This window comes from Notolepis coatsorum (genome assembly GCF_963971535.1).
Source record: "Notolepis coatsorum genome assembly, chromosome: 6".
NCBI lineage: Eukaryota > Metazoa > Chordata > Actinopteri > Aulopiformes > Paralepididae > Notolepis > Notolepis coatsorum.
The window spans coordinates 183,098,158-183,121,168 of NC_140170.1; the positions used below are offsets into that span (position 1 = coordinate 183,098,158).

At 42.6% G+C, this 23,011-nt stretch overlaps 1 protein-coding gene across 1 annotated transcript in view; it reads left to right on the top strand.

The window, feature by feature from the left end:
- LOC311229879 (odorant receptor 131-2-like) overlaps positions 1 to 3,327 on the top strand; it is a gene marked incomplete at both ends in the record, with an annotated part of 6,725 nt that extends 3,398 nt beyond the window's left edge. The window contains 2 exons of the mRNA XM_084315948.1: positions 1 to 165; positions 3,040 to 3,327. The exon at positions 1 to 165 is cut by the window's left edge and continues 264 nt beyond it. Of these exons, the coding sequence (XP_084172074.1) occupies positions 1 to 165; positions 3,040 to 3,327 (453 nt within the window). The remainder of the gene's footprint in view (positions 166 to 3,039) is intronic.
- Positions 3,328 to 23,011: the final 19,684 nt, after the last annotated feature.

The window sequence follows — 23,011 nt, forward strand, 5'->3', positions numbered from 1 at the left end:
ATCTACTACAAGAACTGCGTGTTCGACGGCGCCTACCTGTCGTGCGTGACGCTGACGCTGCTTTACACGTACTGCAAGATCATGCTGGCGGCGCGGGCGGCCTCCACGGGCCTGGCCTCCTCGGTGCACCGGGCCCGGAACACGGTGCTGATACACGGCGTGCAGGTAAAGATCTGATACACGGCGTGCAGGTAAAGATCTGATACACGGCGTGCAGGTAAAGATCTGATACACGGCGTGCAGGTAAAGATCTGATACACGGCGTGCAGGTAAAGATCTGATACACGGCGTGCAGGTAAAGATCTGATACACGGCGTGCAGGTAAAGATCTGATACACGGCGTGCAGGTAAAGATCTGATACACGGCGTGCAGGTAAAAATCTGACGAAACGTCATTCCGGACACACGATTGTCACGCCTAGTTTATAAGAAAAAAAAAGAAAATACACATTTCAACGGATAGCAAGATTATACATGTTGTTGAATAAAATAAGGGAACATTATTAGGGTATTTAACAGGCTTAGGGCTAGATCCACAAAGAATGGATTGCCCGGTGCAATTGCACCCTTACCTTACAATTCATGATGAATTGAAAATGGGGGACCCTGATGTAAACAAGACGAAAGTCTTTCTCTGGTCTGCATCCCCTTAACAATTGTGCGTATTGAGCCGTACTGTATTTGTAATCACCTGCGCTGTAATTGATTGAATGAAAATTGTATTAACAGATTGCAGAATGGGTACAATACAGTATCGGCTCAATACACACAATTGTTAAGGGGATGCAGACCAGGGCCCTGTTCCTCGTAACTTAGTTAGCCGGATAATTTTCAGGATAACTTGACTTAAGCTAGACCTTTCCGTTCCTCGAAGTGCGATTGTCTAAAATCACTATGGCAACAGATCAGAAAGTTTGAACCTGGTCCAGTGCAGGGTGTAGTTCAGTTAGCTCGATAAACTGGCCACGCCCTCGCAAAGAAATGCTAGCTCCCTTCCTGAAATAATCCTCGCAGTCTGACTAGATCCCATTATACCATTCTGAATTATGTTTTTGTGCTTCGTTTTTCTAGAGGGGGCTTTTGAAATGTAAAATAATATACCTAAAATGCTGATAATAAATCATATTCAGCCTATGGATTTACTTTGTCCTAAATAATGCACGTCATATATACGGCGCTCAGAGTCGCGATACACACTATGTGGTTATTTTAATAACGGCGCATTGCAAATGTGAATCCCGCAGGGATGTTTTTAATGAATGAAACCTATCGGGCGTTTGGCTCTGATTAGTTTCATATTCTCGCTGTGGATGTATTTGCTTAACGGAGTGCCCGGATTGTTTTTCATTCAAGCATACATTGAAGCGTCTTTATGCGTGGATTGTGGATATGAATTACGACGAATCTGAATATGTGGATTGTTGAATTGTATCACTGTCACTCACACGTTATTGTGATATTGTAACTGGGATTAAAATGTCTGAGGAGATGCGCTGTTTGACGGATTTGATGACGTGGACGTGATTTGAGAAAATGAATGAGCAATTGCAAGCCTTTGACGTTTTGATGAATGAATTTGAGAAAATGCATTTATCTGTTCAAGCACTGTTATCTGATGATGAACAAGAAGGTGATTAACATGACTGGTGTCACTGGTATAAACCAAAGGTTAATCAATTAAATGCATGTATGGATGATGTCCAAAACAGATTAAAACCTGATTAATAGTGAAACTGCAAGCCCCCAAGCCTCTCTGACACGTTATTTCGGGGGTCGCGCCTTGAAAACTTTGGGAACCATGCATTTATATAGTACATGATACCTAACCACATACAGTACAGATATCCTCATAAATGTCTATTAATTCATATCAATTAGATACTCTTTGGGCTTGTTTTTATCTACTTATTCTGAAAGAGTTGAACAATTATTTTCACTAGCAAGATCTCATTCGATTATTCATTCCATTAAGCCTACTGCCAGCAGGCACATTTAAAGAAATATAATCTGATTGATTGGGGTAATGAGGGACTTAAAATTTGCCTATAGATTATGCATTTAACTTGTCGGCGAGGCTATTGAGCCGTACTGTATTGTACCCATTCTGCAAACATTTAATAAAGTTTTCAATCAATTTCTGTGATCGACACCTGCTGTCTTTTCAGGTGAGGCGGCCGCACGCAATTATCCTGAGTATCTTGTATCTCGAATACCTGGTTCGAATTAACGAGACTGAATCAGCGTTTGAGGAACAGGGAAAGCCTGGATTCAAACATTGGGTTAATTGAATCTGGATAATGAGACTTTTGATCGACTTAGTTGAACCAGGTACGGGGAATAGGGCCCAGAGAAAGACTTTCGTCTTGTTTACATCAGGGTCCCCCATTTTCAATTGATAATGAATTGTAAGTAAGGGTGCAATTAGCACCGTGCAATCCATTCTTTGTGGATCTAGCCCTTAGAGTCCCCCAAAAACCAAAGTATTTCATCATTTTTGTGCCTTCTATGTTTTTGTTGGGGCTCTGAGCCTAAGACACTTTTGTTTCTTTTTCCTTCACTGGTGTTTATTTACAGTATTTACTTACTTAATTATTTACTTACTTACCACTTATTATAATTTATTCTCATCGTTTCCTAGAAGAGTCACCCTAGTTAAATTTTTCTTTTAGTTAATTTCTTTGTGAACGTGTCCCATAATCTCATCCTGGGCAGTGCAGTGCAGTTCTCATAACCCATCAGAACCTGTCAGAACCCCTTAGAACTCGTTGAAACTCGTCAGAACACATCATAACCCAGTAATAACCTGTCAGAACCAGTCAGAACCTGTCAGAACTAGTCAGAACACGTCAGAACCTGTCAGAAACCTGTCAGAACCTCTTAGAACCCGTCGAAACTCGTCAGAACACATCATAACCCAGTAATAACCTGTCAGAACCCACCAGAACCAGTCAGAACCCACCAGAACCAGTCAGAACCCATCAGAACCCGTCAGAGCCTGTCAGAGCGTGACCCTGTGCTCCCCCCTCCTCTCTCCTCCAGCTGCTGCTCTGCATGCTGGCCTTCGTGGTTCCCTCTCTGCAGGCCTCCCTGATCTCCCTCTTCCCCCGCCTGGGCCTGGAGATACGCTACGTCTTCTTCCTCCTCGTCTACATCATCCCCCGCTTCCTCAGCCCCATGATCTACGGCTTCCGGGACAGGAAGTTCAGGAAGTACTGGGCCCGGGTCTTTAAGACCCGCAGTACCACCATCACCAGGGCCTTTAAGAACCGGAGGACCAGCGCCAGGGTGGTGCCTGCTGCCCTCCTGTTCAACCTCAAAGCCAAATAGCAGATGGATTTAACGCTTTCACTACCACACTACCAAAGGGTTGACCCTTTCACTCCGACAATACAGAAGGTAAACCCTTTTACTACCACACTACCAAAGGGTTGACCCTTTCACTGCGACAATACAGAAGGTAAACCCTTTCACTACCACACGACAAAGGGTTAACCCTTTCACAACCACACTACACAACAAAGGGTTAACCTTCTGTAGTGTGGTAGTGAAAAGGGTTAAATGATGAAACCGACGCAGCGCAGTATGAAAAGACAAACTGAACTGCCATCCCTTAATACTCACTGTTGAAGTGCCCTTGAGCAAGAAGAAGCCGAACCTCCAACCGCTCCAGTGGAGCTGCTCAGTGGCCAACGGTGTCAGACTGTGTAACAATCTATGTTAAGTTTCAAGTTCAAGTTTTGTTTTATTTGTCACGTATAAAGTACACATGTACATTACACTGAAATGCTTGGTTCTGTATGAGCCTCCTGAGATTGTGCTTCATACAGTAAAATAAAAAAGAATAAAGTCCCAACACTATACAAAATATACAATATACAAACTAAAGTACAACCTAAAGTACAAAATGAACTACAAAATGCAAAAAATTAGGTACAAAATGCAAACTTAAAAAGAATGCTCAATGCAGGTATGGATGTAGTGCAAATCTTTTTGTAATAAATAGATCAAACATGGTGTAGTGTTAAACGTGTATTACTGTGTACAGTATCCCAAGTTACATGAGTTAGCCCAGAGCTTCAAAGCTAGCACTATGTCGTAATGTCGAACAGCCATTGGCTGAAGAACACCTGTCCTATACAATGGTGGTGCGGACATTTTTATCGTAATAATTCCAATAATTCCTTCACTGGTTCACGTTTCACTTTGTTCAGCAAACACAGCTTCAGCTTTCAGCGCTCTGTGTTAATTAATCTAACTAGTGCTACGTTCATATCTATTGTTATATATTACTGTATATATCGCTTCACAGCTAGCAGAACTATGGTGGGTAACCAATGCAGCGGTGCCTGGAAGACCATATATCCTGCTGAACAAGGACCACAATGGAAACAAGTCTCTGACTTTATTGTGTGATAATTCCTCAAACAATACAATGCATGATGTCAGCATGTGATGGTTGTGGCCCAATTGGGTTTTTCCAAATCCTGTGTGTATTTTAATCTGTTTACATAAATGCATTAATTCATTCAACCTACTCATGTACCACGTGCACAAGTTCTGCAGGAGAAGCTGGACAAGACACTTTGTTCTGCGCTGGACAAGACATCTTGTTCTGCTCTGGAGGACAAGACACTTTGTTCTGCTCTGGACAAGACATCTTGTTCTGCTCTGGACAAGACATCTTGTTCTGCTCTGGACAAGACACTTTGTTCTGCTCTGGACAAGACATCTTGTTCTGCTCTGGAGGACAAGACACTTTGTTCTGCTCTGGACAAGACACTTTGTTCTGCTCTGGAGGACAAGACACTTTGTTCTGCTCGGGACAAGACACTTTGTTCTGCTCTGGACAAGACATCTTGTTCTGCTCTGGACAAGATATCTTGTTCTGCTCTGGAGGACAAGACACTTTGTTCTGCTCTGGACAAGACATCTTGTTCTGCTCTGGACAAGACATCTTGTTCTGCTCTGGAGGACAAGACATCTTGTTCTGCTCTGGACAAGACATCTTGTTCTGCTCTGGAGGACAAGACACTTTGTTCTGCTCTGGGCAAGACATCTTGTTCTGCTCTGGACAAGACATCTTGTTCTGCTCTGGAGGACAAGACACTTTGTTCTGCTCTGGACAAGACACTTTGTTCTGCTCTGGACAAGACATCTTGTTCTGCTCTGGAGGACAAGACACATTGTTCTGCTCTGGACAAGACACTTTGTTCTGCTCTGGACAAGACACTTTGTTCTGCTCTGGACAAGATACTTTGTTCTGCTCTGGACAAGACACATTGTTCTGCTCTGGACAAGACACGTTGTTCTGCTCTGGACAAGACATCTTGTTCTGCTCTGGACAAGACATCTTGTTCTGCTCTGGACAAGACATCTTGTTCTGCTCTGGAGGACAAGACATCTTGTTCTGCTCTGGACAAGACACTTTGTTCTGCTCTGGACAGAAAATAGCGATGAGGCCCTGCAACAGCATTCACTATGTGAGTGACCATGGAGTCCCCCCCTGTAACGAGTATCAGTGGTGGAAGAAGTACACAGTTCCTTTACTCAAGTAAAAGTATAAATACCCAGATCAATGAGTACTCTGGTCCTCCATTCAAATTCTACTTAGGTAAAAGTAGATAAGTATTTTCTATTGAATGTACTTGAGTATGTAAAATAAAAGTATGCATTCTACACAATGTTTGTATATTCCAGTGCTTGGGAGTGTTCAAGCCTCGATCCATTGACCTCTAAAATGTATGTTAAAGTGGTATGTGGTCCAGTTATGCTGCTCTGATTAAAGGTTATATTAAAGTGGTATGTGGTCCAGGTATGCTGCTCTGATTAAAGGTTACGTTAAAGTGGTATGTGGTCCAGTTATGCTGCTCTGATTAAAGGTTATGTTAAAGTGGTATGTGGTCCAGGTATGCTGCTCTGATTAAAGGTTACGTTAAAGTGGTATGTGGTCCAGTTATGCTGCTCTGATTAAAGGTTATGTTAAAGTGGTATGTGGTCCAGTTATGCTGCCCTGATTAAAGGTTACCTTAAAGTGGTATGTGGTCCAGGTATGCTGCTCTGAATAAAGGTTATGTTAAAGTGGTATGTGGTCCAGTTATGCTGCTCTGATTAACTCATTCAACGCCAGACCCGATGATAGTCGGGTTAACTCGCCGACTGTTCAGCGCCAATCACGAGAATAGTCAGGTTTTAATCGTTATTTCTTTTATTAGCGATATCCATTCATTTTCATCCATCCAGCCTGATGTTATCATTGGGAATGGGTCTGAGCTTGCAAAAGGGCAAATACCGCCGCCTACACCTTCCAGCTGGTATTGCACTCCATTAGAAATGGTGTAGTTTCTTTTCTGGGACGATCCGAGCCGTGCGGGCGGGGTTTAGGCGCTCAGGCGAGGTAGGCCTATACAACGGTGGCATGGAACAGTTACCCCACCCGCCCGTTCATGTGTAACGCTTGGTAATGTGGGACGGACCTCCACGAGCAGTATTTGGAATGGCGATCAGCTAATTGGATTATTTGTGAGATAGAGTTCATGAAGAAGAGAGCGGGACGGCACTATTCTTGCCGCAGGGAGTAAAACGTCAGATTGGAGTGCTGTCCTGGCAATAATATAGAACGTTAAATTGGCGTGATGTCCTGGTCTCGTTCTTCATGATTTACTGTTGAGGATTCAGCACCCAGCCGTTATGGTCTAAGTGTGACGTCAGAGAATTGTATGAAGTAGAGCTTCAGCAAACTCTGTCTCTTAAACAGTACTGTATATTTGTATATCTTGTATGTCATAAATGTTATGATGCATTGAAAATGGGGGACCCTGATGTAAACAAGACGAAAGTCTTTCTCTGGTCTGCATCCCCTTAACAATTGTGTGTATTGAGCCGTACTGTATTATACCCATTCTGCAATCTGTTAATAAAGTTTTCAATCAATCAATCAATTGTCGCCACCCAGCCCTTGTCTGTCTTCTTCATGACGCTCATATGCTATAGAAACATAGTAGCTGTGGTTCACGTGGAATATTAAAAGGATAATCTGTTTAACCTCTTAAGCCCTAGCCACATTTTCAGAAAATGTGCCTAAAAGTACACACCCAAGTAAATGGAAGATTGCTCCACTTCTACAAGGTCCATTTGCATGTATCTATAGGGACATCTATGGACCTCAGGGAATGTATTCCCAGTGTCAGAAATATTGTGTCTCTTACTATGCTCGAGTGAATTGTAATGAACCAAAGGAGAATATACATTTTTTATTTTTGAAAAATGTTATTGTTAGTATTTTTATTCGAATTAGTGTATATACTTGACCACATTGTGCACAGTTGTACAGCCCTCTGGTCTATTCCTATTTTAATTCTATAATTATATTCTATTCGATTGTGCTTCTATGTTAATTTAGTTTATATTCCATTTCATTTTTATTCCATGTTTTTATTTTGTAGTCTACTGTAATTGTCTGTCCGTCGACCCTCATGGAGGGTCACCTCCGTTCACATGGAGGACCAACGTGACCTGAAGGCCGTTTCCAACGGTGGCGTCATATATATCTGGGCCCCGATTACATTGGAATAACCCTTTTTGTTTAATTGAAACGGGAAAAAAAGATGAATAAATCTGAGGCAGTTGTAGCCAACTGGCAGTGAAGAAAACAACAAGGACAGATAGTGTGACAGGGTTTCAGTGGTGGAAAGTAACTGGAACTACACAGTACTTCTCTGTGTAGTGTTACTAATTACTAGTTACTAATACTAATCAGTTTATTATTACTAATTATTTGCCCGCCCCAGCACCTACTGCACGCCTATCATCCTGGCTGCGGGGAGATCTCTCAGTGAGCTGCCCTTCTGAGGTATCCTCCATTTATTTCCTATTGAAAGGTATTCAATAGAGTTCCTGACCACTAGTTGATGAAATTGGCGCTATAGAGCCCAGGAGGAGAAAGCGGCTGCCTGGAAAATTGTGTATTGCGTGTTCTTCCGGCATGTGTAGGAGGACATACAAGGACACACAAGGACACACAAGGATGTATGAGGACACACAAGGACACACAAGGACACACAAGGACACACAATGACACACAAGGACACACAAGAACACACAAGGACACACAAGGACACACAAGGATGCAGGAGGACACACAAGAACACACAAGAACACACGAGGACACACAAGGACACACAAGGACACACAAGGACGCACAAGGACACACAAAGACACACAAGGACACACAAGGATGAACAAGGACACACAAAGACACACAAGGACACACAAGGATGCAGGAGGAAACACAAGGACACACAAGGATGCACGGGAACACACAAGGACACACAAAGACACACAGGGACGCACAAGGATGCAGGAGGACACACAAGGACACACAAGGACACACAAGGACACACAAGGACGCACAAGGACACACAAGGACACACAAGGACGCACAAGGACACACAAGGACACACAAGGACACACAAGGACACACAAGGACGCACAAGGACACACAATGACACACAAGGACACACAAGGACACACAAGGATGCACAAGGACGCACAAGGACACACAAGGACACACAAGGACACACAAGGACGCACAAGGACGCACAAGGATGCACAATGACACACAATGACACACAAGGACGCACAAGGATGCACAAGGACACACAATGACACAAAAGGACACACAAGGACACACAAGGACACACAATGACACACAATGACACACGAGGACGCACAAGAACGCACAAGAACCCAAACACCCGTTGATATTCACCAGGAATTCCAAGTCAGTGGCTTATATTCTTCCAAGGCATGTCGATACCGACTCAGCTCTGTGTGTAGCTGAAGCTAAAGGTGTCAAGTTACCTCATGTTGGACCGTGAGAGGTTTGACCTGTTAGTGACATCATCACACACACAACTCAGGTGTCAGGTTTCAGTACAGAGAAGCTCTCCCTCTCTCCAGGGGAAGGATGTGAAGAAGGCTCTGGTGACGAGTTCGGCACAAATAACAACCTGTACAGTCAAAGCAGGGCCAGACACAGACATGGCCCCTGAAAGGTGCAGTGAATAGGCTCCCAAACATGTATCATATATACAATATCATATATTAAACATCAATATCAATTTTTTATATTGATAAATGACTTATTATTACATATTATAATATGATATTGTAAGGAAGGGGCAGGATCAGATAAGCTTTGCTTTTTTCGGTCCCTTCTCGAACAAGACCATTTGTCTTGAGCTATGTTGATTATTGCTTCCATGTCTAGGAAGATGTTCTTTTTGGTATTTTTTGTTATTAGAAATGTGTGTGTTTATGGTTGTTGAAGATAAATAAAGATCAAATCAAACATACGTGTATTGTTGGCCCCCGACACCCCCCCCACCCCCCCACCCCTCGCAGCAGGGCCCTATAAATGATTCCCCCCCCCCCATCCTGGTCAAAGGCAGGCTACTTTGGACATACAGCCACATTTATTTTAACAGGCTTTGTTGACTAAGATAAGATATCCTCGTCTAAATGGGAAGAAGACAGCCGTCTTCTTTACAAGTGAATGGGATAATAGCAGACAGACGCACACACACGCGCACGCACACACACGCACACACACACACACACACACACACACACACACACACACACACACACACACACACACACACACACACACACACACACACATCCAAAAAACACATCCAGCTGCAGTGTACAGTGTACCAATGTACAGTAAATGTCCAAGTATGGCTTTGTCAATATTCCAATGTACAGTGTACAGTGTCCCCCACCCACCCCCTACTCAACCCCCCCACCCAACCACCTCCAATGTACAGCCCCCCCCCCCCCCCCCCCCCCCACCTACCCAACCTCCTACAATGTACAGTCCTGTATGTCGTGTGTGTCATATATGTTATGATGAATTGAAAATGGGGGACCCTGATGTAAACAAGACGAAAGTCTTTCTCTGGTCTGCATCCCCTTAACAATTGTATGTATTGAGCTGTACTGTATTGTACCCATTCTGCAATCTGTTAATAAAGTGTTCAATCAATCAATCAATCAATCAATCAATCAATCAATCAATCAATCAAGTGAGAGGTCTTGGCCACTAGGTGGAGGCATCATCCCACCTAATACTTAGCTAAGAGTCAGACATGAAACTGGAACAATCTTCGGACTGAAAAGACACAGGTCAGTGAAAATGACACACGTGTACCTTCCTGCAGAATATCACCTTATACAATTAAAAAAGCAAAAACACATTTTTCAAAACAAAAAAAACGATATTTTTGATGTTGAATTAAATAGGTAAGCGGCTATTTTGGTGCTATTAAAAACAAACAAATCAATCAATAAATAAAACAGTTGAATGCATTGGTTATTATGTGATGTCTTGGTTCGTGGTTCCACGTGCGGGAAAGGGTGGTCATGGTCTCTCATCATTAGATTGACTCTCTCTGCTACTCTCTCTCTGACACACGGATTATTTTAAAACAGCATCGTCTCTCTCTCCACCAACACACTTGTGATTCCTGGAGAGTGGCGGGACATGAGGAGGAGCGAGGAGAAGATGGGACCTTATTTCAAACGGACGAGGGAATAATAACTGCGCGTCTGCGCCCTATGGGAGCTGGTTCAACATCTAGTGAATTCACTGGAAAATCGGATGATCATTTTATTGACTCTTTATGATTAAACTCATTTAGATAATGTATGAAGACTATAAATATATATATATATATTTTAAATAAAACATTTGATGAATTATATACAATGTACCATGGGGTGAAATAGAACTCGAATAGAATGCTGATTCGAGAATAAAGAAAAAGGAAATCTCCGAACATCCCGTGAACATTCAACGCCGGTGAGTTTGCTTTCTTCTTGTATAATTATGTTGTGAGTCACACACACAACAGCACAGCACTTCAACACAAACATTATTCCACGTTGTTATCCCCACACTGCGTCTATGTTCTGCCTCCCAATCTATTACCAATCACAGTATTTAATTATTATTATTTATTTATAATTATTTATTATTCATTTTGGATTATGTTCTCTAATTTTAGATGCGCTTCTATCTCTCTCGGTCGTCGTCGAATCTGCACGTGTATTTTCTTTTCCGTCCAGTGCTGTGATTTTAAACTGCAGAGCTTCGTTCTTTTGAATTATAGATTAACTTTATTTCTGTATGTATGGCATATTCCCACGAGGAGGGCACAGCCTGCTCCTCATGTAATCAGGGAGAGAGGAGCCGTGCAGACTGGTGTGTATGAATGAATGAATGAATGAATGAATGAATGAATGAATGAATGAATGAATGAAAACTTTATTTAACAGATTTCAGAATGGGTACAATACAGTACGGCTCAATACACACAATTGTTAAGGGGATGCAGACCTGAAAAAGACGTTTGTCTTGTTTCCATCAGGGTCCCCCATTTTCAATCCATATAGACCATGTAGACCATGGCTCCGTGCAGAAAGTGGACTCTAGACCATGGCTCCGTGCAGAAAGTGGACTCTAGACCATGGCTCTGTGCAGAAAGTGGACTCTAGACCATGGCTCCGTGCAGAAAGTGGACTCTAGACCATGGCTCTGTGCAGAAAGTGGACTCTAGACCGTGGCTCTGTGCAGAAAGTGGACTCTAGACCATGGCTCCGTGCAGAAAGTGGACTCTAGACCATGGCTCTGTGCAGAAAGTGGACTCTAGACCATGGCTCCATGCAGAAAGTGGACTCTAGACCATGGCTCCGTGCAGAAAGTGGACTCTCTAGACCATGGCTCTGTGCAGAAAGTGGACTCTAGACCAGGGGTCAGAGACTAAGAGCCACAAAATGTACTGTGGTACCACAAAGAGCCACACCATATACCAGCGTTTCTCAACTTTTTTTTCAGTCACGGCACCCTTCATGTGTCTATAGGTCTCACCCTCTGGCCTCTGAAGTTGCTAATGTCTTTTTTATTTGGGCCTCGCAGGGTTAAAAGTACCCTGTGAGACCCACGGTTGCAAAATTACAAAATCACTTTTAGCCATTTAAAAAAATAATGTCTATTTAAAAAATGTTAAGCACATGTATAATCAATTGGTCCTGTTGTTCAGCCTCACAATGCTATTTGATAGTAAATGTGTTTATATGTCCCACCCTCTGGCCTCTGAAGTTGCTAATGTCTTTTTAATTTGGACCTCACAGGGTAAGCCCGAGATATACAGTAAAAGTGTATATTTTCAGCATTACGTTTGTTTACCAATTATTTTAATTGTTATTAGTGAAATATAAGATTATAGAAATCTCAGAGCATTGAGTCGGAAACCGGCGCATATTGACAGGAGGAAGTGGAGCAGCCAAAAGTGAGTGTAGACTTTTGAAGGAAGAGACTCGGGGCTTTCAAATACAAAAAAAACTACCCTACCCAGCTCACACCAGCCCCTGTCAATCATCTGACTTCTGGATTTACTTTTTTATTTCTCTTATTTTTTGGGATTATCTCCCACAAACCTGAACGTTATTGCCATCTGTGAACGTCTTGCAAAAAATGGTGTTGCAATACGATGAAAAAATGGTGGAGAAATGTTTTTATATGTCTATTCATTCTGTTTAAACCAATGGGGTTTTTCTTCACAGTTGCAGATAAAGATTAGGCTACACTAATATTATAGTATATGTACTATAGTATAGTATATGACTCGTCATAAAAATGTAAATAAAACATTTATCATAAATGATGTAGCCTGTCTGCATCCGCTTGGCGCTCTGCGCTCCATCAAGACGTCACCATCACTTTCGTACCATCCGTGCCCTTATTGGATTATTTATGTTGACGAAACCGACGAGGTTATATTCATTAAAGAAAGTTGATTTAATAAAAAATAAAAGACTAATTTAATCAGATGAATCACTTTATTCAAATTGAGGATTTTGTTTGAGTATTTTTTTTAAATATATATGATTATGTCAGAAAATATGATGAAAATATGACGACATTCGAAGCTTCATTCGAAAACTTCAATAGAAGCTTTGAATGTAAAAATATAATTACATTCAGTACAGCCCTAGACTGCACAATAGAACCCACCCGTTTGAACTTCTAACCTTTTAAAACAAACCTTTTAGTCCAGACCCTTTTTTTTTTTTTTTTTTTTACAATTTTTCTTTTTTTCCCTTTTCAACATGAAACAAGACAACACAATACAGTAACAATACTAATAAACAAGACATCACAGGACAATAACAGTAATAATAATAATAATAATAATAATAATAATAATAATAATAATAATAATAATAATAATAATAATAATAATAATAATAATAATAATAATAATAATAATAACGACAATGACAAGACCATCAGTTAAAGGAAAACTCCAACATTTTGGGAAATTAGCTTATTTAACATCTTCCCTGGAGTTAGACAAGAAGATACATACCTTTTTTGTCTCTGTGCGTGCATTTAGCTTTGGGAACAGTCGCTCCGTTAGCGTAGCTTAGCTTCATCACTGGAAGTGGGGGAGATCCGGAGCCTGACGTTCCCTTACACTGTATACAGTCACAAAATACACTCCAAATACAACTCCAAAACGTTCATGTAAACATGTTGTGACCTGTGTATTCACCATGTGGAGAAATAAAAAATAACCCTAACCCTAACCCTTCCATAATGTCCTTCTCAAGTATTGTCCAAAGCGGTTACACTTTGAATATCCAGCGATGCAGGCACGCACAATGTTGGCCATCATGGATCATAATGAGATCCACGAGACAAAGCGTGAACAGGCACAAACAGCAGCGGGTAAGTACTATACAGAAAAACACTCCTCTTACCCAGAGGTGTTTGAGTTTTCAGCCATAGAAATGTCTGTAATGATATATACAGTATATAATTTCTGGCCTAGACATACAGTATCATAACTGACCCCATTTGTTAGGGTTAGGGTAAGAGGAGTGTTTTTCTGTATAGTACTTACCCGCTGCTGTTTGTGCCTGTTCACGCTTTGTCTCGTGGTTCTCATTATGATCCATGATGGCCAACATTGTGCGTGCCTGCATCGCTGGATATTCAAAGTGTAACATATATACCTATATATATGTACCATAAGGCGAGATTGCCTGAGCACCCATCATCTCCAGTATCGACAACCTCTGAGGGCCTGTCCACCGGCTTGGGGCTCGAGCAGATTCATGTAGGAACTATATTCTACTGAAGTGCCACCATTCATTATTACTGTATGTGGGGGTGTACTTCGGTAGGAAATAGTTCCTACATGAAACGTCTCACAACAAGGTCATGAGTAACCAGGTCCATTCAGCTCCGTTATATTGGAGTGATGGCAGACATCTCTACAACCGATATCTCTACAGCAGATATCTCTACAGCAGGTATCTCTACAGCAGGTATCTCTAGATATCTCTACAGCAGATATCTCTACAGCAGATATCTCTACAGCAGGTATCTCTACAGCAGGTATCTCTACAGCAGATATCTCTACAGCAGGTATCTCTACAGCAGATATCTCTACAGCAGGTATCTCTACAGCAGGTATCTCTAGATATCTCTACAGCAGGTATCTCTACAGCAGGTATCTATAGATATCTCTACAGCAGATATCTCTACAGCAGATATCTCTACAGCAGGTATCTCTACAGCAGGTATCTCTACAGCAGATATCTCTACAGCAGGCATCTCTACAGCAGATATCTCTACAGCAGGTATCTCTACAGCAGGTATCTCTACAGCAGGTATCTCTAGATATCTCTACAGCAGATATCTCTACAGTAGATATCTCTACAGTAGATATCTCTACAGCAGGTATCTCTAGATATCTCTACAGCAGGTATCTCTACAGCAGGTATCTCTACAGCAGGTATCTCTAGATATCTCTACAGCAGGTATCTCTAGATATCTCTACAGCAGGTATCTCTACAGCAGGTATCTCTAGATATCTCTACAGCAGATATCTCTACAGCAGATATCTCTACAGCAGGTATCTCTAGATATCTATACAGCAGATATCTCCAAAACTACGCGAAATCACACTGAAACGTATCTGGAATGGATAGATAGCACTCCGATAGCATTTTGGGTGAACTGCCCCTTTAATGAAAGCCCCACAACTTGTGGAAAGGGCAGGGAAGCCCTCTTGTCCCACAAAGGTCTGTCTAATCTCTCTTCTCTCTCTACCCCCCCCCTCTCTCTCCCCCCTCTCTCTTTCTCTCTTTCTTAACGTGCTATACAAATACATACAGTAAATGACAGATATTACCACACACCACCTTCTCTCTCTCTCTCCCCCCCTCTCTCTCTCTCTCTCTCCCCCCTCTCTATCCCTCTCTCCCTTCTCTCTTTCTGTCTCTATCTCGGTCTCTCTCTCTCCCCCTCTCTCTCTTTCTGTATTTCTCTCCCTCTCTCTCTCTGTCTGTCTCTTCCTCTCTGTCTCTCTCTCTCTCTTCCCCCATCTCTTTCTCTCTCTCCCTCTCTCTCTCTTTCCCACTCTCCCTTCTCTCTCTCTGTCTCTCTATCTCTGTCTCTCTCACTCCCTCTCTCTCTCTCTGTCTCTCTCTATCTCTCTCCCTCTCCCTCTCTTTCTCTCTCTCTATCTCTCCCTCCCCCCCCCCCCCCTCTCTCTCCCACCTCCCCGTCTCTCTGGACTAGCCAGTGTCCCTGTGTGTGTACAGAACACTGTGTCAGGAAACCCCTGCGACTATACGTAATCAGTCAGTGAAGGTACACAGTGAGGGGGACTCCGTGCTCCACCTATAGGCTGACTGTATACATGAGGCTGGCTCCATCATCCATCTCCAGAGAACATCAGTTATGCGACGCCTCAAGTCAAACAGCCTCCCTCGGATTAACGGCTCGACATACCAGTGTTTCAGTGTGGCGGGGGGACGTGATGTTGGTGTTTGTTCCACCTCTCAGGGCCGTCCTCGACCGAAGAAGCTCTTATAGTCGACTAGTAGTCAAGGACTTCGTATGGATCGTAATCGATAAGTTGATTTGATAATCGATAAATCCGGTAAAATGTTTGTTTTTTCCCACGTGGAATAATGCTAAATCACAAACACTCACAAACAAAAACAATCACAAAGAACTGCTTTAAATCTTGTAGTTTTGCTTATAATATTTCAGGAAAGAAAATGACTAATCGACTAACAAATTCCTGGTCGACTAAGACTAAACTGACCAATGAGTGGAGCGAGGAGGCGGCCCTGCCACGCCCTTCACGGTGGTTCTCCTGGCTCCAGTCCAGGCTGTACGGCAGCCAGTGTTGTAGTCGAGTCACTTAATCTCAAGTCCGAGTCGAATCTCGAGTCCCCGGTGTTTGAGAGCAATTTCCACCCTACATTGTAAAGTGCTTTGCGTGTCTAGAAGTTGCCTTTGAGAACCAATGGTTCTCGAGCCGTAACGGCACATGGGGCAGGAGCCTATCTCCTGTTTCCGTAGCGTGAGGCAGCTTGATGTACAAGTACACCCCTTGGACATGACGCTAGTATGTCGCAAGGACTTCCCCCCAAAGCAACCCTTGATGCTGAGTGTCAAGCAGGGAGGCTATGGGTACCATTTTTTAATAGTCTTTGGTATGACTCGGCCGGGGCTTGAACTCCCAGCCTCCCGAACTCAGGGCGGACACTCTACCCACGAGGCCACTGAGCCGGTGTCTAGAAAAGAGCTATATAAATGCAATTAATTATTATTATTATTGAGTCCCAGTCTGAGTCAGAGTCACCAAAGAAAAGCCAGAGTCGAATCCGAGTCGAGTCCCCATTACCCTAGTCCGAGTCTGAGTCCGAGTCCGAGTCCAGGTCATCAAGGTTGAGTCCACTCCACAGATGTCTGTTGAAGTTTGAGATTGTCCCGGTCTTCTCTTCAATAGTTTGTTAATGTTTACATATAGAACATCTAGCAGTGCTCTTGCTGGAATTTGATGTGAATTTGAAGCAAAGCGCACGATTCGGGGCGTCTCTTTAGGCATCTTACAGTAAGTACTGAACACGAGGGTATCGACGTGAATCTGCATGTAGGTGGCACACACGTGTCTGCCCTCGCACAAAATTAAATAATGTTACGGTATTAATGTAGCCATCAATATCTTATGCCAAATGATTAGGGCCTATTACAAAATAAGTACAATGTATTTATCAATTAACAAGTCCGAGTCCTCGTCTGCACCTTCCGAGTCCGAATGCAGTCAGTGCTCGAGTCCAAGTCCGAGTCATCAGTGCTCAAGTCCAAGTCAAGTCACGAGTCCTGAAAATCAGCACATGTGACTCAGTCCAGGTCTTGAGTCCTACAACACTGACAGTAGCACTAAAACCTTTTCCATTATTCTCAGCACTGGGCCTTTCGGAGGGACATTGAGCTACATTGTAATGTCTTGTTAATGTCTTGTTAATGTCTTGTTAATGTCTTGTTAGTGGCTTGGGGGCTGTTGTGGATCAGATGAATGACTGTACTGGAAACACTGCATGCCTGCCGGTACCTTGTAAGCAAGATCTTATCTGCTGTCCTGCAGCTGCAGGTATGAAAGAAACGCAGGCAGCAGATCCAGGGTCAGCAGTAATGCGCATTGTTCCGTGTGCTCTGACTAACGTCTTATTAATATGAAATTTTGTAGCTTGTATACAGTTTGCTTCCAGTTACGCGCGCTTTCCATAATGAGAATGTTTTCAGACTGATACATCTTGTATTGTTTCATAACATAAAACAGTGTCGTTGACTTATTTGCTCTCCCAAGGGGGATGACAACCCCCCCCCCCCCCCCTCACACACCCACCACCCACACACCCCAAGCACCCCCCCCCCCCCCCCCCAACTGCCCACAGCTTGCGTGACAGACCACTATTAAGCTAGTAGGCCATTCAATGTCACAGGTGTTTACATCATGAAAATGACCCGGCCTCATTAGCCAAGGGCCTGTCTATATGTGCTATATGTGCTGCACTTGATCTACTAATAGTCTACAGACTGTGTTTTAGCTAGAGGGCCTGTCTATTATTGTGCTGCACTCTCACGATACTCACGATAACGATATGATAATGTTATCATATCACTCGATATCGATAATTATCGATATTGTTATCAGTATATATATAAAAAAAAATCTTTAGTGTTACAGCCCCTCACACTCCAGTTCTCAGGCTGCAGCTTACTGGTTTTGAAAGCGAAAGTAAACAGGCTTCTCTGCTGGCTGTGGCTCCAGGGGAGTTGAACACTTCTGGCTCTGCTAGTTTCTTTTCTTTTTTTTTTTTGGGGCGCTTTTTTGGTGGACAAACCACCGCACATGTGCAAAGCCATTACTTTAAATTGCAGGCAAGAAAGACAAGTCTGTCCACTGTCTCTGGTTTTAAAGCTGCCCTGTTGCAGGTCACAATACAAAGAATAAAAAAATTTAAAATTATTGATAGGGCCTGTCTATGTACTCTAACTCTACTCTAGTCTACAGACTGTGTTTTAGCCAGAGGGCCTGTCTATATTATGTGCTGAACTCTACTCTAGTCTACAGACTGTGTTTTAGCCAGAGGGCCTGTCTATATTATGTGCTGAACTCTACTCTAGTCTACAGACTGTGTTTTAGCCAGAGGGCCTGTCTATATGTAGGTGATCTCTACTCTATCAGACAGAATGTGTTTTAGCCAGAGGGCCTGTCTATATAATAATATGAATAATAATACATTTGATTTGTAACACACTTTATATTTGTAACAAATCTCAAAGTGCTACATGAAAGGCGATAAAGATAATAAAATTAGGGATGCACCGAATATTCGGCCACCGAAAATGTAAAAATATCACCGAATGTCAAAGAACAGGGACGTTCGTAACCTACCTAACGTGTTGTTGTGATGACGTAATCAAAACGCGGCTTCATTCATTACATGCGCAACGTGAGCTCTTCAGTCCTGCGTTCTGCAGCCTGTGATAACTCCTCTTGGGACTCGGGAGTCGCGCTGTTTCTATGTAAACTCTGCGCGCAACGCGTCCAATAAATGCGTCTTTAACATGCTTTATATCCTCACCATTACTATATGCCCGTCGCGGTTAAAAACCTTTTTAATTAACGTTAGCGTTAAGCTAGCTAACAAGGCTTCCGGTCCTCTTTCACTCGTCTCTCTTAAAGCTACGTCATCCCCCGCTAAGAGTCACATGTAGTAAATACAACAGTCCTTCCATGTAGGCTAGAACGCCATGAATTATGACAGTAGTTCAAGTTTCTTTATTAGTTGGCATACAAAAATACAGAGTACTTTTATATAAAATGCTTACTGTAGCCACTACAGTAACATCATTAAGTCTGCTATAAGCTATTCTCCCTCTCGTGTGTGCAGATCTTTATGCAGTTTTAAAGCACCTTGGCTTTGTTCTGAATGCACTTTGTTGTAGTTATCCTACAGAGACAAGAAAATGCACTTGACTTTAATGCACATTTTGTTGTATGCAAAGAGAAAATGTTTAAATTGTACAATCTTTCAGCAGTCAGTCTGGAATCGGTTTTTCGGCCAAGAATTTCCCATTCGGTGCATCCCTAATTATAAAATCATCAAAAAGGCATCAGTAGGTCCATTTAGGCAAATGCCTTGTTAAAAAGAAATGTTTTTAGTCCCCTTTTAAAAGCCTCAATGGACCGTGGTGCTCTCAGATGGTCGGGGGAGCAGACGGCCCGGTCACCGATGGCGCAGAAGTGCGTTTTTTGTGTTTGTGTTTGAGTATCCAGAGCGGAGGGAGCGGGTGGAGGTCGGGGGAGCGATGAGTTCCTTTAGATAGGAGGGGGCGTTGCTGTGGATGCACTGATGGGTGAGGAGGGAGACCTTGTACTCTATCCTGAAGGAGACAGGGAGCCAGTGTAGGGAATGGAGTCTGGATGTGATAATATATGTTCATATATTATATTTTTACGTCTGTGCACGGCCCTGCTGCATGACTCCAACTCCCGTCTCCAGAGAGAGACAAGAAGAGAGGACTGTCCGCTTCCATTCATTGTGCTAAGCTAGGCTAACATGGAGCCAGATCGTTTTCTACTGAACGCACAGAGGAAAACTGGTATCTATCTTCTTGTCTCTCTCTGGAGAAGACTGTGAGCTAATTTCACCAAATGTTGCCGTGTTTCTTTAAGATTTAACTTGCCATACGATATTTGTATGCTTGTATTAACGCACAAGCTAGTGGTTATTAAGCTAGGCCTTCATTTGTGACCTGTAGCCAAAAAGGGACAGAGGACGAAAGAGCACCATGGTCCTGGAATTCTGTCCCCCCCGGCTGAGACATGGTTGGGCTGTAATATAGATTTGAATGGGGATAGCCTTTCTATCAGTTACATTTCTACGCTCCCATTGGCTGACTCTATCCCGCCTCTTGAGTTTAGCCCCGCCCCCTAGACAACAGTGATTCATTATTTCTCCTCTACTTCATGGGAAATGCACTTATCGTCTTCTCCAGAGAGAGACAAGAAGATAGATACCAATTTCCTCTCTGTGCGTTCAGTAGAAAGCTATCCGACCGAGTACCGTTTCACGTGATTTATTATTATTATTTTTCTTTATGACGTCAACGTTTCGTTTACCCACGAAATTAAATCTATGAAGTGTGCCGCACGTTCATGTCAACGTTCACACGCACAATACAGCTTACATGTACCTAGGATTTGACTTGATTCAACAACAAAGCAGTCGGGGCAATGGCAAGCCGAAAACGGTCGCAAGTGTTGTCACACTTTACAAATGCAGACTTGAAATGGTGACCGCTGTGTCATTTATGTTTAATGTAGACCTTTTTTTATTTGTATGTCAGCTCGTTGACTGCCCGAGTGGAGTGGACTCAACCTCAAGTTTCAAGTTTCTTTAATAGTTGTCATACAGAAGTACAGAATACTTTCATACAAAATGCTTCTTACTGTTACGCTCCAGAGATTGTGCTAGACAAGATAGTATCAAATAACATAGTATAGCATGTAATTTAGAAGAAGAAAATGAGGTCACAGTGTTCGGTATAGACATATGTACAATGTTCGATGCAGAATAGACGTAACTGAGTTACCATATAATATACAATACTATGCAGTGTACTAATGTACAGTACTATATAGTGCAAAGCAGAAATGGGATGAGGTACAATTTAGGTACAATTTACAGTAAGGTGTACGAGTTGTAGTGCAATCCTTCATCAATAAATATAAAGTGTGGGGAGTGGGTGCTACAGTGTGTTTGTTTAAAGTGGGTGTGTGCTATAAAGTGTGTGGAGTGGGTGCTACAGTGTGTTTGTTTAAAGTGAGTGTGTGCGTGTGGATGTGTGTGCTATGTGCGTTTGGTGGTTGTTGTTGTGTAGTGTTCATTGTTCGTTTAGCAGCCTGATGGCCTGGGGATAGAAGCTTCTTGATGACTTGGACTCGGACTAGGGTAACAGGGACTCGACTCGGACTTGACTTGGGCTCTTCTTTGGTGACTTGGACGTCTCGAACACTGGGGACTTGAGACTCGACTCAGACTCGAGATTTAGTGCCTCGCCTACAACACTGCACCAGTGTGTAGAAACGTCATTCAGCCCTGCAACATCCCCCCTCTGCACGGTATACGAGTCTGCAATCTGTGGGAATCTCATACAATTCAAATCAATCTCGATTTGCGGTGGAACGATTCGATTTAAAAATCAATTCTCTATTAGGATTAAGCAAGCTCACAGCTTATAAATGAGTTCCAAGGTCACGAGAAAGTTGAAACCACATCACAAGACTGTTTTTCTAACCCCCCCCCCCCCCCCCCCCCTGTATGGCAGTGGTTCCCAAACTTTTTCAATCAGGCCCCACTTGGGTAGTTGGAAATATCTTTGAGCCCCAACTAACCTGGTCCCCACCTAGATGTAGGCTCAAATAAATGTTAGGCTAACTAACATGCCATTTCCTCTACTACTAACAAGACAGGATTAACATAACAAGACACAAAGACACAATTATAGTTTTATATTTGATTTGAAAATGAACAAAAGCTTGGCAAATGATCCTGTGCCACTGTGAATAATTGTAGTTAAAAAATGGTTGTAGGCTTACAGTAGGATTTCTTTTCATTCAAATAATAACACTTAGCCTAATAACTTGCCACTTTTTGTGTGTAGGTATGTAGGCTTCTGAATCAAATCAAATGTATTTGTAAGGCCCGACAACACACGTTAATGTCACCATGGGCCGGACACGTCTTCTTTAAACAAGTCAAGAAGAAACATAACAATAAATCAAGAACAAAACAAGAACACCATAAGGTCCAACAAATTAAAAATAAATGCAAAATAAATGAATGAATGCAAACACTCCCAGACATACCCCACGCAAAGGTAAGGAAAAACTCACTAAAACCTAACAATAGGAAAAAATGCACCACAGGCAGTGTGGAGGAGAGAAACCTTAGAAGGGCCATTCAAGGGGGGATCTCCCTTCTTAGATGTCGGTGATAGTAGTGTTGCAGACGGACAGTTGGTAAGCATGCACTCATGTGTGTAGTGGAACACAGATGAGTGCATGCAATAGCAACTGAACATTTTGAAAGATTAAAGATAGAGCTGATAGCGATAGCAACTGAACATTTTGAAAGATTAAAGATAGAGCTGATAGCGATAGCAACTGAACATTTTGAAAGATTAAAGATAGAGCTGATAGCGAATCTATTTGAGGCACAGGGGTGCGGCGCAAAGAGGGTCCCGTCACGGGACTTCCGACCATGTGTGCTCTGTATGTGCTCTGTATGAAGAATAACACATGACAGACGGTTCATTTGTGTGGACATGTGTACGTTTATCAGTTTTGGTCGCGCCCCACACTTTGGGAACCACTTTGGGTGTCAACTTTTGTACGGCTGCTTTAGAGAGAAAGAGATAGTTAGCTTACAGCCTTTTGGATGGGTGCTGTCAGGAAACACCATTATTGCTTATTATTGGTGCTCTTCTTATTGTTATTGGAAATATAATGTTTTGTGCTGGAACCACAGAACGGCAACGACGGTCAGAGAGTGGACACAGACACAGAGA